This window comes from Zea mays, chromosome 10, assembly GCF_902167145.1.
Source record: "Zea mays cultivar B73 chromosome 10, Zm-B73-REFERENCE-NAM-5.0, whole genome shotgun sequence".
NCBI lineage: Eukaryota > Viridiplantae > Streptophyta > Magnoliopsida > Poales > Poaceae > Zea > Zea mays.
Genome location: NC_050105.1, coordinates 135,636,590 through 135,654,659, shown reverse-complemented (window position 1 = coordinate 135,654,659; position 18,070 = coordinate 135,636,590). Strand labels below are relative to the sequence as shown.

General features: G+C 49.2%; 1 protein-coding gene across 1 annotated transcript; it reads right to left on the bottom strand.

Moving 5' to 3' along the window:
• Nucleotides 1-10,897: 10,897 nt before the first annotated feature.
• Nucleotides 10,898-14,973, bottom strand: LOC109943123 (beta-fructofuranosidase 1-like). Its single transcript, XM_020545958.2, has 7 exons — nucleotides 14,438-14,973; nucleotides 14,245-14,253; nucleotides 13,239-14,125; nucleotides 12,192-12,353; nucleotides 11,813-12,048; nucleotides 11,561-11,648; nucleotides 10,898-11,378 (listed from the first exon to the last, which is right to left on the bottom strand). The coding sequence occupies exons 1-7, from the start codon at nucleotides 14,868-14,870 to the stop codon at nucleotides 11,175-11,177; spliced, it is 2,019 nt and encodes a 672-aa protein (XP_020401547.1). The 5' UTR covers nucleotides 14,871-14,973; the 3' UTR covers nucleotides 10,898-11,174.
• Nucleotides 14,974-18,070: the final 3,097 nt, after the last annotated feature.

Genomic DNA, 18,070 nt, shown 5'->3' with positions numbered 1-18,070 from the left:
CTGGCAAACTCAAACGCCGATACCGCCATGAGTTGTTACATCCTCCCTACCCATCGCACGCTGCAGTTGACGAGGAACTCTGCCTTTGCGGACTATAAAACGGAGCTCGTACCCCCCCTTTTTCCTGGCCATCTTCACAGAGTCTGCAGATGGAGGAATCGGGCCGCCATTGGGGTATTCCACTTCCACCCACGCTGCTGGAACCCGCTCGAAGGCTCTGGGGTTCACGCAAGTCCACTGAAAGGCAGACAAGGCAGAATCTGCACGCGAAGATGACATGTGCTTCATGAATCCCTCATCGACGGAGATCCGCCGCCGTGGGACCGCTATGGCGTGTGGATGGATACTGCCATCCCAAATCAAGGTATGGTAGCCACTATCGTGTTCGACTCCTGTTCAGCTGCGCGTAGAACATAGCGGCATGGGCAAAAGAGCACTGGTACGCGGAATAATCGCTCGCCGGTGGTGCTCTGTCGCGGCACGGCGTGCTGTCAAGTTGGTGGGCGCCGTAGGGAAGAAGACGCGGGTCTGGGAGCTTTGTCGGTTACCCTGGGGCGTGTTCGATGCGGTGCTCGTTTCCATCCTTCTGTCCATGCTCGTGCCGCCTGGGCACTCGTGCTCGCCGTCGTCATGTCGACAGGGCGCCGCCTCCTAGTTTCTGTCATGGCTCTAGTCCGCACCTCACCAGGATCCAGCCCAAGCTGCCAGCAACCTCCAGCGTTGCTCATCGCTCACCGCACACTGCCTTGCGCCCCCGCCCAGTTCTGCTCTCCCTTCGTCGCTTTGCGGCTCTGCCATTGTTTGGACGTCCGGCCTCTGGCTTTAGCGGCCGCCACCCGCCATCTCCACCTTGCTGCCGGTTCGATCTCAGAGAAGGCACTCAGAGCATCACCGCTATACCAGGGAAGGTATCAACGGCGTGGCTCCACCGTGGTCCTGTGTGGGCGCCGCCGTGCTGGAGCTGCGTCATCGCTGTCCTGGTCGGGATTAGGGTGTTGATCGGGCACCGTTCGATCTCAATCTAAGGCTCTGGATTAAAACCTAGAATATCGTTTCGGGATTTTGGTCTCAATCGTCCGATCAGATCGTGTGGCTACGATTAAATCTGCACCCCCCTCGTCCCCATGTTATGGTGGCCGTTGATCTCAGGATCGGCGGCTCGGGTGAGTTGGCTGGTTTGGATCTAATCTCGGCCCCCGATATCGGATCGGGCGGCCAGGATGCTCGTATACCCCTTCGGCCTGGCGATCTTTCTAAAGAGCCCCTCGGCTTGTTCCAAATAAACCCGCAGTCCACACTGCGGGAGTTCTGAGTCTTGGTGTCTTTTGCGCAGAACCCCCTGGGTTTCTAGAAAATAGTGGCCGCAGTCCAAGTAACTCAGAAATTTATTAAATTTAATACAGAAATTCTTTTTAATGCAAAATAATGTCCCAAACTTAAGAAATTCATAACTTGGTGAATTTAGCTCCAAATTGATTCATTCCAGTGGCATTAATTTTGTTTAAGTATTATTTATTACCTAGTACCTTTGTTTAGCCACAAAACTTGAATTAAAATTGTTCATTTGGATTAAACTATTCTAAGCACTAAATAATTTTGGAAATTCATAACTTAATAACTGTAGTTCCGAATTTAGCGGTTCTCGAACCCACGATCTCGTAACGACGCGTAGATTATTATTATGTATCTTGTTCTTATGTTTGGTGTGATGTTAATTTTGCCTATACCATGTATGTCTGTATTGCTACGTTTAGCGGGGAGGACGTGTCATCTGAAGATCATCCTGGTACCTGGAATCTCAAGTCCCAGACAAGTTGTGCCCTTGATCACTTCTTTTACCCAGTCATGTTCTGATTAATCATAATGATCTGCATAGGTTAATTTTGATGGGACCCAATAGGTTACCCCAGTTTGACTATCTTTATACCTTGATTACCACCACACTTTTTGGGCAGTACCTGCTATTGCTTTATGTGGTTATGGGTATGGAGATACATTTTATTCATGATTATACTTTTATTATCAGTTGTTATTTACTGTTCATGATAAGATCATTATGTTAATTGGAACATGGAGAACCACCCGGGAAAACAGTGCTACCACAAGGGTTTAATGGGACGCCCTTGGCCGATTAATTAGGAAAGCTAGTGGAAGACTACCTTACCCGAAAGGGGCAAGGGCAGTAGGGGAGTGGTCAGTGTAGGGAGGCCCTCGGGAGGATTTTGCTGCGATGGCGGTCCTGCAAGGGATTCCTGCATTGGAGCTTCCTATAAACTGTAGCGGGTTTTCTGAAGCTAGTGGAACTTTGTAAAGGCCTCGTAGTGTTACTCTGCCTCGCCTCCTCGGTAGAGGTGTATGGGAAGTCGCGATCCCTTGGCAGATGGGTAACATGACTTGTGGGTAAAGATGCGCAACCTCTGCAGAGTGTAAAACTGGTATACTAGCCGTGCTCACGGTCATGAGCAGCTCGGACACTCACATGATTAATCTATGAAACTTAAATTCAATTTGTCATATGCATTGCATCGCAGGTGATGTTGTTACCTCTGTTCTACTATTTAATTGGGTTGGTATTTACTTATACTTAGTAATGGCTAATAAAATTTTGACCAACTTTAAAAGCAATGCTCAGCTTCAGCCATCCTCTTTGGTAAGCCTTACACTTCACATGAGCTCCCACCTTTGGCGAGTTCATACACATTATTCCCCACAACTTGTTGAGCGATGAACGTATGTGAGCTCACTCTTGCTGTCTCACACCCCCCCACAGGTCAAGAACAGGTACCACAGGATGAGGCGCGTGGAGGATGCTGTGATGAGTTCGTGAGTGGTCTAGGCCGTCGTCTCCCAGTCAACTTTGGGTCGCTGGACCGTTGTCTCCTTATAATGTAATTATTTATTTATTTTGTATAGAACTCCTATTATGTAGTAAAGATGTGACATTCGATCCTATGCCATGATTCATCATATGTGTGAGACTTGGTCCCAGCACACCTGGTGATTATGTTCGCGCCCGGGTCTTGGTGCCCCAAAACCCGAGTGTGACAGAAGTGGTATCAGAGGAATGTTGACTGTAGGACGAAACCTAGATAGAATTGGACAACCATTATTTACTTACCTTTGCTACTCTGATCCTTTCTAAACTTTTCTTAATCTTTTCTCGTCTATTTCTGCTTACTCTGATTATTCTTACTTTTTTTTTCTTCTAAAGACAAATGTGGATTTCACACTTTGAAATCTTGTGCTTAAAGTGAATTTTAGGAATAGGAGACCTACTCTTAGGAACAAAAACAAAATTATTTTTTTAGGTACCTATGTGCTTGAATGCTTGTTCTTATGAAAACTGTCTGATTTGGATCTTTGATTGAGTGTGATGGGTTGTGGAGTAATGTCCACAATTACATCTACATATACGTATAGGCATAAATATAAAAAAAATCATAAGATGACTAAACAAACTTAGAATATTCCCTATTACAAATATATCTAGTTTAATAGATCCATCTTATCTTAAAAGATTCCCTCTTATCTTAATAGATTCATCTTATCTTGAAAAAAATCATCTTATCCTAACCACTTGTTTATTTTATCCTAAGGTAACAACCTTGATCTAATCAATGAATTCTTATCAAGTCTATCTAGTCATATCCAATCTAATCTAGAATTTATCTAATCTATTACGATCTAATCTAGAGTGTGTTACTTAATGTGGGTACAAAGGATTAGGCCATACTCCTAAATAACTCAAGCCTAAATTGGTGACTTAGATCAACTCGGCCATACACAACAACTTGACCTACATAACAGGATACATAACTTATCCAACCAATCTGGAAGCAAACAACCAAACCAAATTCTGACTAATCTCATTTAACTTATAGCTACCTACTAAAACCTCTTGCCCTTAACTCGGATGAAGACACCAAGGTCTAAAAAGAAGAGCTCAACATCGATAAGGAGGGAGATGGATCAAATCCAACTTCAAGAGGAATCAAGATCCACAGTTCAGGATGAAAGTCTTTCCTTATTATACTCTTCCTTGCCACATCCCATACTCGCAATAACCATACCTCATCTGACATAATAGATGGCTATACATACAATATCCATATTTTCCAAATCATCAACTAATTAATTTTTTTTTTAAAAAAAACTTGAAACAAAACTTTTGATTCCTAAACCAAATGAGAAACTAAATTTCAAACCAATCTAGTTACATCCCTTTTATTACTAATCTCGAGGACGAGATTTCTTTTAAGGGGGGTAGGACTTGTAAACCCTGAATAATGCTTTAAGGAATTTTAGCTAGTTCTTTATTTCATAAGAATAATGATAAGGATCTATAGGACTTTAGTTAATCAAGAAAAAAAATATTAAAGTTATTTTTAGTATGTGTCTAAGTGTTGAAGACATGTTCCTTTTGAATCAATAGGTGTGAATTATTTCACCATAATAATACCTATTGGATTATACAATGATGTGAATTTCTCGCTTATTGAATATCATAAATGAAAATAAATACATGATCAAATTAAGAGAGGAATAAATACACATAAAATATTATTGCGTCATGCTAGGATTATTTTGTTTGTCAAAACTCAGAATTGAATTTGTTTGAAAAAATTGAAATTGAAACTTGAAAATAAAATGAAATAAAGAAAAGAAAGTGAAAAACAGAAAATAAAAGAAATCGTCGTTTGGGCCGAATCCACTACATCGGCCCACCTCACCCCACACCTGCGTGGCCCGCGATCCGTGCTTGGGTCACCGACACGTGGGCCCTCTGTGTCAGCCTCTTCGCTGGCTGTGCGGGTTGTTGTGGGTGGCTGACTTGTGGAGCCGATTTGTCAGCCGAGTTTTTCTCTTCCCCAACAAACTTCCGCCATCCGTGCTCCATGGTCAGCTCAACAGAACCTCCATAAATCCATGCGCCACAATGGCTGGCAAACTCAAACGCCGATACCGCCATGAGTTGTTACATCCTCCCTACCCATCGCACGCTGCAGTTGACGAGGAACTCTGCCTTTGCGGACTATAAAACGGAGCTCGTACCCCCCCTTTTTCCTGGCCATCTTCACAGAGTCTGCAGATGGAGGAATCGGGCCGCCATTGGGGTATTCCACTTCCACCCACGCTGCTGGAACCCGCTCGAAGGCTCTGGGGTTCACGCAAGTCCACTGAAAGGCAGACAAGGCAGAATCTGCACGCGAAGATGACATGTGCTTCATGAATCCCTCATCGACGGAGATCCGCCGCCGTGGGACCGCTATGGCGTGTGGATGGATACTGCCATCCCAAATCAAGGTATGGTAGCCACTATCGTGTTCGACTCCTGTTCAGCTGCGCGTAGAACATAGCGGCATGGGCAAAAGAGCACTGGTACGCGGAATAATCGCTCGCCGGTGGTGCTCTGTCGCGGCACGGCGTGCTGTCAAGTTGGTGGGCGCCGTAGGGAAGAAGACGCGGGTCTGGGAGCTTCGTCGGTTACCCTGGGGCGTGTTCGATGCGGTGCTCGTTTCCATCCTTCTGTCCATGCTCGTGCCGCCTGGGCACTCGTGCTCGCCGTCGTCATGTCGACAGGGCGCCGCCTCCTAGTTTCTGTCATGGCTCTAGTCCGCACCTCACCAGGATCCAGCCCAAGCTGCCAGCAACCTCCAGCGTTGCTCATCGCTCACCGCACACTGCCTTGCGCCCCCGCCCAGTTCTGCTCTCCCTTCGTCGCTTTGCGGCTCTGCCATTGTTTGGACGTCCGGCCTCTGGCTTTGGCGGCCGCCACCCGCCATCTCCACCTTGCTGCCGGTTCGATCTCAGAGAAGGCACTCAGAGCATCACCGCTATACCAGGGAAGGTATCAACGGCGTGGCTCCACCGTGGTCCTGTGTGGGCGCCGCCGTGCTGGAGCTGCGTCATCGCTGTCCTGGTCGGGATTAGGGTGTTGATCGGGCACCGTTCGATCTCAATCTAAGGCTCTGGATTAAAACCTAGAATATCGTTTCGGGATTTTGGTCTCAATCGTCCGATCAGATCGTGTGGCTACGATTAAATCTGCACCCCCCTCGTCCCCATGTTATGGTGGCTGTTGATCTCAGGATCGGCGGCTCGGGTGAGTTGGCTGGTTTGGATCTAATCTCGGCCCCCGATATCGGATCGGGCGGCCAGGATGCTCGTATACCCCTTCGGCCTGGCGATCTTTCTAAAGAGCCCCTCGGCTTGTTCCAAATAAACCCGCAGTCCACACTGCGGGAGTTCTGAGTCTTGGTGTCTTTTGCGCAGAACCCCCTGGGTTTCTAGTAAATAGTGGCCGCAGTCCAAGTAACTCAGAAATTTATTAAATTTAATACAGAAATTCTTTTTAATGCAAAATAATGTCCCAAACTTAAGAAATTCATAACTTGGTGAATTTAGCTCCAAATTGATTCATTCCAGTGGCATTAATTTTGTTTAAGTATTATTTATTACCTAGTACCTTTGCTTAGCCACAAAACTTGAATTAAAATTGTTCATTTGGATTAAACTATTCTAAGCACTAAATAATTTTGGAAATTCATAACTTAATAACTGTAGTTCCGAATTTAGCGGTTCTCGAACCCACGATCTCGTAACGACGCGTAGATTATTATTATGTATCTTGTTCTTATGTTTGGTGTGATGTTAATTTTGCCTATACCATGTATGTCTGTATTGCTACGTTTAGCGGGGAGGACGTGTCATCTGAAGATCATCCTGGTACCTGGAATCTCAGGTCCCAGGCAAGTTGTGCCCTTGATCACTTCTTTTACCCAGTCATGTTCTGATTAATCATAATGATCTGCATAGGTTAATTTTGATGGGACCCAATAGGTTACCCCAGTTTGACTATCTTTATACCTTAATTACCACCACACTTTTTGGGTAGTACCTGCTATTGCTTTATGTGGTTATGGGTATGGAGATACATTTTATTCATGATTATACTTTTATTATCAGTTGTTATTTACTGTTCATGATAAGATCATTATGTTAATTGGAACATGGAGAACCACCCGGGAAAACAGTGCTACCACAAGGGTTTAATGGGACGCCCTTGGCCGATTAATTAGGAAAGCTAGTGGAAGACTACCTTACCCGAAAGGGGCAAGGGCAGTAGGGGAGTGGTCAGTGTAGGGAGGCCCTCGGGAGGATTTTGCTGCGATGGCGGTCCTGCAAGGGATTCCTGCATTGGAGCTTCCTATAAACTGTAGCGGGTTTTCTGAAGCTAGTGGAACTTTGTAAAGGCCTCGTAGTGTTACCCTGCCTCGCCTCCTCGGTAGAGGTGTATGGGAAGTCGCGATCCCTTGGCAGATGGGTAACATGACTTGTGGGTAAAGATGCGCAACCTCTGCAGAGTGTAAAACTGGTATACTAGCCGTGCTCACGGTCATGAGCAGCTCGGACACTCACATGATTAATCTATGAAACTTAAATTCAATTTGTCATATGCATTGCATCGCAGGTGATGTTGTTACCTCTGTTCTACTATTTAATTGGGTTGGTATTTACTTATACTTAGTAATGGCTAATAAAATTTTGACCAACTTTAAAAGCAATGCTCAGCTTCAGCCATCCTCTTTGGTAAGCCTTACACTTCACATGAGCTCCCACCTTTGGCGAGTTCATACACATTATTCCCCACAACTTGTTGAGCGATGAACGTATGTGAGCTCACTCTTGCTGTCTCACACCCCCCCACAGGTCAAGAACAGGTACCACAGGATGAGGCGCGTGGAGGATGCCGTGATGAGTTCGTGAGTGGTCTAGGCCGTCGTCTCCCAGTCAACTTTGGGTCGCTGGACCGTTGTCTCCTTATAATGTAATTATTTATTTATTTTGTATAGAACTCCTATTATGTAGTAAAGATGTGACATTCGATCCTATGCCATGATTCATCATATGTGTGAGACTTGGTCCCAGCACACCTGGTGATTATGTTCGCGCCCGGGTCTTGGTGCCCCAAAACCCGGGTGTGACACCTTTGCAGTCGGCTCTGGCTCGTCATCCATACATCCTCCCGTGTACTGTGCCTCCTGATAGTCGTTCAACATATCCGCTACCCCCGCATCCGCGTCATAATCCTCGACACGTTGTCTCAGCACCTCCTCTCTCGTACGATGCGCTTCACCATGAAATATCCACCGAGTATAGCCCGGCGTAAATCCATTCTTCCAAATATGTTCTACCATGGTCTTCTTTGGTTTTCTTTTCCGGTTGTCACATTTGCTGCACGGGCATGGGACTAGACTCGCTCCTTTAGGAGCTTCGCCATATGCCCGTTCCACGAAATCATCGGTCTTTCTAATCCATTCAGTGGTGACATCGTTCCTTCCTCTACGGCCCGTGTACATCCACTCACGGTCCTCCATCCCTAACAGAAGCCTAGCAACAGAAAATTTCGGCAGCACCTCCCCTGCACGGGGAGGTTTCGAAATCCTGCAAATAAAAGTATCAGCACGATGGCTGTCTTCCACGCATAATTCAACGGCACGATGGCCGGAAATCCATGCATAAAATGATAAGGACATTCAACCTACGCACAAATACCCTCATTCTCCTTCTCATTAAAAATGTGATTGTGTCTACTTTGATTACATTAATATAAACATGTCTACTTTGATTACATTAATATAAACATGTGTTTGTTCAAATTAAATCATGGTAAACAATATTGTTTATTAACTAATACCAGTTCATTATCAACAAATGACCAAAACAGTTAAACATGCATATAAATAATATTGTTTATTAACTAATAAACACGCAACATATAAACATGCATAAATTCATGAACACCCATATAAACACGCATATAAACAATATAAACACGCATAATTTATACCTTCGGTGGCGGGCGGCGAGGCGACGGCGCGACGAGCGAGCGGGTGCGGCGGGCACGACCGCGGGGAGGGGGCGGGCAGACGGCGCACGGCGCACGGCGGCGGAGGGCACGACGCACGACCGAGGAGGGCGCGGCGAGCACGGCACACGACGGCAAGGGGCCGCGGCAAGGGGCCGGCGTCGGGAGGCCGCGACGGCGGGCAGACGACGTGGGGAGGCCGCGGCGGCCGGCAGACGGCGCGGCGGCGGGCACAAAGGGGCGGCGGCGGGCACAAAGGCGGCGCGGGCAGAGAAGAAAGGAAGAGAGCGCGTGAGAGAAGAGAAAGGAGAAAGAAGAACGGTCGGTAGTTATTTTCCTTCTTTGCCGAGTGCCGCCGATCTGGCACTCGGCAAAGATTTTTTTTAAAATTATAAAATATTCTTTGCCGAGTGCCAGATCGGCGGTACTCGGCAAAGACCTCTTTGCCGAGTGCCCTCTGTTGCGGCACTCGGCAAAGATTCTTTACTACCTCTTTGCCGAGTGTCTAACAGCTAGCACTCGGCAAAGCTGCCTTTGCCGAGTGTCATCTTTAGACACTCGGCAAAGTATATTTTTATTTTTTGATTTTGTCTCCCAAACTTTTTGTGGTATGTTCCTACACTATGTAGACCTACATGTATCATTTGTGGACAATTATAACATAGTTTCAATCGTTAGTAGATTTAGTTCGTTTATTTGAATTTCTTCGGAAAATTCAAATTTGAACTGCAGGTCACTCGAAACTTGGACAACCGTACATGCAAAAATGATATTCATGTTACTTAGCATAAGTTACGACCGATTGCAGGTGCGGACCGGAAACTTCGAGCAACATGCTCACTAAACATGGCCGTGAACTTGGCATCCACATGTTTAAAAATTGTATAAAACTCAAACAAAGTCAGAAAATCATGAAACTTGTCCACGTGTCATGATATCATATGTACAGGCTGTGATAAAAATTTTAGAATGTTTGGAGAAAGTTGTGAGACACTATGTATAGAAACCTAGAGGACTACACATGAAATCAAAGAGTTTCAATGTGGATCTCTTATGTTTCTACACATAGTGTCTCACAACTTTCTCCAAACATTCTAAAATTTTTATCACAGCCTGTACATATGATATCATGACACGTGGACAAGTTTCATGATTTTCTGACTTTGTTTGGGTTTTATACAATTTTTAAACATGTGGATGCCAAGTTCACGACCATGTTTAGTGAGCATGTTGCTCGAAGTTTCCGGTGTGCACCTGCAATCGGTCGTAACTTATGCTAAGTAACATGAATATCATTTTTGCATGTACGGTTGTCCAAGTTTCGAGTGACCTGCAGTTCAAATTTGAATTTTCCGAAGAAATTCAAATAAACGAACTAAATCTACTAACGATTGAAACTATGTTATAATTGTCCACAAATGATACATGCAGGTCTACATAGTGTAGGAACATACCACAAAAAGTTTGGGAGACAAAATCAAAAAAATAAAAATATACTTTGTCGAGTGTCTAAAGATGACACTCGGCAAAGACAGCTTTGCTGAGTGCTAGCTGTTAGACACTCGGCAAAGAAGCCTCTTTGCCGAGTGCCAGACTTTGGCTCTCGGCAAAGACTGACGGCCGTCAGCTTTGGGACGGCCGTTGACGGCCCTTTGCCGAGAGCCCTCTTTGCCGAGCGTTGGACACTCGGCAAACTTGTCGTTGCCGAGTGTCGTACTGTGCCGAGTGTTCAGCACTCGGTAAAGGGGCTCTGTGCCGAGAGCCTAACTTTACCGAGTGCGGCACTCGGCAAAGCCGTCTTTGCCGAGTGCCCGACAAAATGCACTCGGCAAAGAATGCAACACTCGGCAAAGCCTCAGATTCCGATAGTGAGGGTCTATGGTGCCACCACCAGGCATTGGAACAACTCACCAAGTTCCATGCGAACTCCTCGCTCTTTACCTATAACCTATACTCCGATGTTTCAGTACCATAAAAAAAATCCGTTGGTGCACTAAACACATCTTCGAGCTCGTTCACAAACTCACGTTCAAACCATATTGGAACCTTTTGGAAAACTGTCAAAAAAAAATTTGAAACCATTTCACAATGCCGGTTTTCAAGCTCATTTTCAACCGCTACTTGATCTGAGCATCACACGCACAATTAAATCGCTCAAGTAATACTCTAGATAGATGACCGATATACAAACAAGAGCCAACGAATAAATTAATCAATCACTATTCTACAAATGAGCCCATGCATGTAATTAACAAGCATGCAATAATACTGCTGCCTATTTGTCGGTTACGGTCACTTTGCTAGCTCATAGAGAACTTGCTGGGTATGGGCGGATGTAGGCGGAGTTGAGCTGCCAGATCTTGACGGATTTCGCCTTGACGTGGACACCCGTGGCATTGTTGAAGAGGAACACGCGGGCGGAGTCGTTGATGGCCCGCGTCGGGTACACGCGCGACGTGATGCACGTCCGTCCGCCCTGGGCAAAGCTCTCCACGATGGAGTGGTCAACCTGCATGGGTGCATCGTCAGAAGCCATGAGCAGGGCGAAGAACACGTATACGAGTTAAAAAGTACCAGCAGCTGCTGGCCAACACATGCATATGCATGCATGGTGATGAACGCATAAAGATACGTACGTACGTATTGGCTTAATTAGTATAATATTTATATACTAGCACTGCAGAAACTTACCAGTATTCTGACCGAGAGATTCTCCCCATCTAGCACAGGGACCAAGCTTCCGTATACTCGCTTAACCAGATCGTTTGCCTTGGATGACCTAGTGGAAATAGAAAATTAACAAAGCACGGTAATAAGCAGAATTTTTTTGTCAAGCAACTTGCATTGCCTTGCCCTGTTGCCCAAGAGGCCAAGAGGAAGCTTCACAGCAGCCTAGCTAGGTAAAAAAAAATGCGCATGTCATGTAACGTACACAGCGTATACCTGAGCTCGTCTTGGCAGAAGAAAGTTTTGAGGCTGCCGTCCGTGGCCTTGACGAGGTAGAAGTACACGGCGGTGCGCTCGGACAAGTCCTCGTCCGCCAGCACGAGCAGGCCGAACGGGCCGAGCAGGCCCCGGCTCGCCGCGCCTGCGCTGGTGCTGCAGTTGAACGTCACGTCGGCCTCCTCCGCCACGCCCACGCCCTCCGCGTCCACCTCGAACACAGCCTCGATGTCCAGCTGCACGCACGCACACGATCGGCCGTCAGCTAGAGAAATTATAGCCAGCAGGCAGGCTGCGGGCAGCGCGCGAGTTCGTTCGCTGCTGGCGCAGTGGCGCCTAGCTGGCCTGCTGCTAGCTAGCTGCGCGCGCGCGGCGTCACCTGTGTCGCCTTGCCGACGTCGAGGGGCACGACGGATCCGCGGTCCAGCGCGACGCCGTCGTAGCTCTTGCCGCTCATCCGGAGGTTCTCCACCTCCACCACCGGCCACTGCAGCAGGTTGCTGCCCGTCTTCGTGTCCAGGAGCACCGTCCTGGGGATCGACTGCACGTACGTGCACGACATGGCCACAGAAAAAAAAAGGGTGAATGCCAGAGGTCCCTCCACGTCGTCGTCTTTCAAGACTTTCAACTGTATGCTGAGACATTCATTTGAAAATACTGTAAACATATACACGAGCAGCGCGCTGGTAACGACAGCTCTGCCACGTTGTTCTCCATTCATTGGCCACGTGCCTACTAATAAATTGGAAGTAAAGGACCAACAGGCCTTTGCAAAGATTGGGTCTGGGATAAAATCCCACGAGCGACGAACTCGATAAAAAAAATAATCCTCTTACGGCATCCTGTGGCGTCAAGTAAAACTCAAAGCTAAGGACATGCAGGTCGTTGGGCGGCTTTGACTACTGTTATTATAGACAAGACGCGGCGGCCAATCGGAGACAAGTCACGGTCGCACACAAGGAAACGATTTCGCTGATCCGCTTACGGCATCGCGTTCGTGTTCTCGTCGCGTGTGCCCAATGGGAAGCCAGGAAATCTTCCCTTGGGCCCTGATTTGTCTGGGCGGTTGCTTGCCAGACGGCTGGAGGGATTAAACAATTTGGATCGTGCAACTCGTTTTTCCGGATAAAATGGCCGTCTACTAGGCTCTACATACTAAGCGGAAGCTGCGTGCCTCACGTGGTGAGCTACGGGAACGGGACGGGACCACGGCAGACCACGACGGCGTGTACAGGGACATGCATGCACAGGTGTGAGGATCTGAACTAGCCTATGCTCATCATAAGCCAGCCTAGCTTAGCTACATTATTATCGAGTTACGTTACGTGACACCATCCCCCATCACAAAAACCAACCCAGATTATCAAGTTATTATCATGATCATTAATGATTCAATGCCAAGCCTCGACCTCGAACGTATACGTACCTGCACGGATGCCCAGCCCTTGAGGACGTCGGCGCGCTCGCTGTCGGTCTCGCCGACCCAGCCCCAGAGCACCCGGCGGCGGAGCACGGGGTCGTAGAAGGTCTTGGACGCGTAGAACTTGCCGTAGTCGTAGCGCAGGCCGACGCCGACGTCCTTCTCCACGTCGTCGGGGGTCCAGGCGTCCGTGGCCGGGTCGTAGGTGCCGATGGCGTAGTAGTCGTGCTTGTCGTCGTCGAGGCTGGCCTTGACCACGTGCTTCACGCCGGGGCCCGGCGCCGCGGACGTCTCCAGCCCGTCGGCGCCGCCCGCCGCGGCCGCGGCCACGGGGTAGAAGTCCACGCACTCCCACATGCCGGTGCCCGGCACGGCGTGCATCAGCGCCGGCGCCGGGTCGTAGCGCACGAAGTCCTCCGTGCGGTACACCAGCGCCAGCCCCGCGTGGTCCCGGTCCTTGGACCCGATGGCGACCCGCCACGACGCCGCCGCGCCGTCGTTGGGCGCCGCCCGCCACGCCGTCGTCGGGTCGCGGAAGTCCGTCAGCCCGATGCCCGGCGGCGGCACCAGCACCGGGTTGGCGTCCGACTTGACCCACTCCAGCAGCAGCGGGTCGGACGGGTCGGCCGGCTCCGCGAGGTTCTGCACCTGCGCCGACTCCGCCGTGGACCCCGTGTAGAGCATCACGATCCGCCCGTCCGGGAGGCGCGTGGCGGACCCGGACCACACGCCGTTGCTGTCGTACGCGTGGTCTGGCACCATGGCCAGCGGTAGGTGGAGCCAGTGGAGGAGGTCGCGCGAGACGGCGTGGCCCCAGGTGATGTTGCCCCACACCGCGGAGTCCGGGTTCCACTGGTAGAACAGGTGGTACCAGCCCTTGTGATACAGGGGACCTACGCCGCGCAGGGCACAAACGTGCAAAAATGTCACGCTTCATCAATATAGCAGTAGTACTTCCAACTGCTAGCTGGAGATATCGTGCATTAATGATGGATCGGGGCCAACAACTTACCGTTCGGATCTGGAGAAGCCGGTCGAGAAAGATGGAGAGAGGCGCGGGCGGATCGGGATCGGGCGTCGCCATGTCCACGAGACGTCCGTGACAGAAACGCGGAACGGAGTTAGACACAGATCGAGAAAGAAACGATCGCGACAGCTAGCGTCAGCGATGCCCGACGGGTCCGATCCAAATCCAACTGTCTAACCGTTCATCCAGTTCTTGGGGGGCTGGAAATGGAACGCCGTGCGCTGCCACGCCAGCATCGAGTTGGTCCAGGAGAAGTCCCGGAGCGCGGCGCCGGCGCCGGCGCCGAGGAGCGGGGCCGTGGACTTCTCCGACACGCCCTCAGCCACGCCACGGGAGGCGGCCACCTCCACGGCGACGACGCCCCCGCCACCCTGCCCGTCGACTCCCTCCTGCGACGCCAGGACCGTGACCGCCACGAGGACGAGCAGGAGCACAGCGGAGACGGCGGCGGTGAGAACGGTCATCGTCGCCGTCGCCGCCGCCGCCGCCGCCGGCCGATTCTGCCGAGCGCCGGCGGGGGCAGCGCGCCCCCGAGGGTCGGTCTCCGGGAGCAACGGCGTGCGCGCGCCCCCGTCCAACGTCGTCGTCGGATCGGCAACGGCCGGGATCATGGCTGCCTTCGGAAAGAAACAAACACCAGGCTTTAATTTCTTTGGTTCCAGTAATGGTAGACGAGACGTGAACGAGGGAGACACGGAGAGAGAGGTGAACGTTGGAGCAGCGGAGCAGGCGCCGAGCGAGCAGTATTTATAGCCAAGCAACTTTAGAGCAACTTCAGTAGTTCTCTAAAAGACTTCCTAAATCAATAATTTAGGTAGTTAACATAAAAACTATTCTCCAACAGTTCTTTAAATGAACTTTCTAAATTTAACAACTTGTCATCTAACCTCATTTTCTCTCTACATTTGGCAATCATTTAACAACTCCCTAAACAAAAATATTTACTACATTATATAGTTTTTGTGACTTATTTTTTTATATGGATAGATACAAAACAAAATTACAACCTATATTTAGAGAACTATTGGAGAACTCACATTTTTTTACTCCAAAAATCATTTAGCAACTTATTAAATCTATGATTTAGAGAGCTAAAATTTACATAATTATTGGAGTTGCTCTTACAAGTACAGATTGACAGATGATGCAGTTTGGCAATCATCTTTCGCCGATTGTTTGGAAGCCAAGTGCGGCTACCGGACGAATCGGGAAACCAAAGAAAAAAAAACGAAACCGCGCGCGACCCTTTGCTTCGGAACAGCGGCCAGCGGGGCTAGTATAAATGCCGTTGGCTGTCCAAGTGGGTAGGAGGCCGAGTCAGCAAGACGTGGCCGAATTCGTGTGTCCCAGTGGATAGAATCAATAAAACCCCATAGAAAATTGGCTCTCTAGTCTTGTTGAGAATTCAAAAACTTAAAGGTAGTACGTGCTTGGTTACGAAGTATGGTGGGGCGGAGTTGCTCTGCTTTTTAAATTTGTTATTGTTTCAATTGATTTGACATAGTAGTTTTAAAAAAATATGTTTAAATATTGAATCATTCCGCTTCTTTAAAATCTTCTAGACAGAGCCGCTCTAGTCTAACTGACTTCAGAAACAAGGCAATAACTGATATGCGAGCGGTCCTTCTTTGCAAGCGTGCAAGCAAATCATCTAATCTATTAGATTATGATCCAACCACAGATACAACCATGATTTATTAGGGTTTTTTTATAAAGATTATTAAGCTGGTGGTGGAAAGGTTTAAGTGTTAAATGTGACGTACGGTTGTATTACGATCTAATGGACCAGATGATTTGCTTTCACGCTTGTAAAAAAGGACTACTTTCATAGCAGTCGTTGCCTAAAAACAAACACTTTATCCAAAGTCTAATTCATGGTAGCCGTCCAAAATTCAGCGATCATATATAAAAAAAAGTACGTTCCTATCTCATGTGCCAGATTTTTTTTCGCTGTTCAGGCGACATTTGGCTTTATCATTTTTTAAACTATTTTTTTAAAATTATCTATTACGAGTTGTTGTTTTTAATTGTACTACCTAATCGTGTAAGATTTATTATCTAACAATCCTAAAAATCTAGACACCTTAAATATAGCAATTAGCAATTATCTTATATTTCACGCATGTACTCTTTCAGTTTTTTTATCAGATGTCGTATTAGCTGTTCCCTCCTAAATCAAACATATATACTTTTAATAATTATTTTTAAAAAATACATAGATGTATGTTACAAAATTTATATTTTATATTTATTATAAAAAAATCATGTAATGTAAATGTCGGGAACCATAATTAGGGGTACCCTCAAGGCTCCTAAATCTCAGCTGGTAACCCCCATCAGCACAAAGCTGCAAAGACTTGATGGGTGCGACTAAGTCGGGGATCGATCCATTCGATGGACTCGATCACACCTCGCCCGAGCCCAGCCTCGGGCAAGGGCAGCCGACCCCGGAGGATCTACGTCAGGCCACCTTTATCCTGGCGCACGTCCTCCAGTCGACAGAGCCGAAGTGACCGCAGTCAGTTCGCCGCTCCACTGACCGGCCTGACAGAAGGACAGCGCCGCCTGCGCCGCTCCGACTGCTGTGCCACTCGACAGAGTGAGGCTGACAGGCAGCCAGGCCCGGCCTCAGGCACCATAGGAAACTCCGCTTCGCCCGACCCAGGGCTCGGACTCGGGCTCAGCCCCGGAAGACGGCGAACTCCGCTCCGCCCGATCCAGGGCTCGGACTCGGGCTAGGCCCCGGAAGACGGCGAACTCCGCTCCGCCCGACCCAGGGCTCGGACTCGGGCTCAGCCCTGGAAGACGGCGAACTCCGCTCCGCCCGACCCAGGGCTCGGACTCGGGCTCAGCCCTGGAAGACGACGAACTCCGTTTCGCCCGACCACAGGGCTCGAACTCAGCCCTGGCCTCAGCCGACGGTCTCCGCCTCGCCCGACCCAGGGGCTCGGACTCGACCTCGGCCTCGGAAGACAGACTCGACCTCGACCTCGGAGGAGCCTCCACATCGCCCAACCTAGGGCACGGACCGACCACGTCAACGGGAGGCGCCATCATTACCCTACCCCAAGCTGACTCAGGCTACGGGAAACAAGACCGGCGTCCCATCTGGCTCGCTCCGCCAGACAAGCAATGATGGCGCCCCGCACGCTCTATGACGACGGCGGCTCTCAGCCCCCTTACGGAAGCAAGAGGACGTCAGCAAAGACTCGACAGCTCCGACAGCTGTCCTTCCGCCAAGCTCCAGCGCTCCTCCGACGGCCACGACACCACACGAACCGGGTGCCAAAACCTCTTCGGCTGCCACGACGACATGTACTTAGGGTGCTAGCTCTCCTCCGCTAGACACGTTAGCACTCTGCTACACCCCCCATTATACACCTGGATCCTCTCCTTACGCCTATAAAAGGAAGGACCAGGGCCCTCTTACAGAGGGTTGGCCGCGCGGGGCAAGGACGGGACGACGCTCACGTGAGGCCGCTCGCTCCCTCCCGCGTGGACGCTTGTAACCCCCTACTGCAAGCGCACCCGACCTAGGCGCGGGACAAACACGAAGGCCGCAGGATTTCCACCTCTCACGCCTGCCTCTCTCCCCCCATCGCGCTCCGCCTCACGCCGACCCATCTGGGCTGGGGCACGCGGCGACAATTTACTCGTAGGTCCAGGGACCCCCGGGTTTCGAAACGCCGACATTTGGCGCGCCAGGTAGGGGCCTGCTGCGTGTTGACGAATAGCTTCCCGTCAAGCTCCAGATGGGCAGTCTCCAGCAACCTTTCCAGCCCGGAATGGTGCTCCGTTTCGAAAGTCTTGA

Coding starts and splice junctions, on each gene's coding strand:
- LOC109943123 (XM_020545958.2), bottom strand. CDS start 14,870: ATGATCCCGGCCGTTGCCGATCCGACGACGACGTTGGACGGGGGCGCG. Junction 12,049..12,191: donor ACGTCGGCAAGGCGACACAG/GTGACGCCGCGC, acceptor GCGTGCGTGCAG/CTGGACATCGAGGCTGTGTT. Junction 11,649..11,812: donor TTCTGCCAAGACGAGCTCAG/GTATACGCTGTG, acceptor TATTTCCACTAG/GTCATCCAAGGCAAACGATC.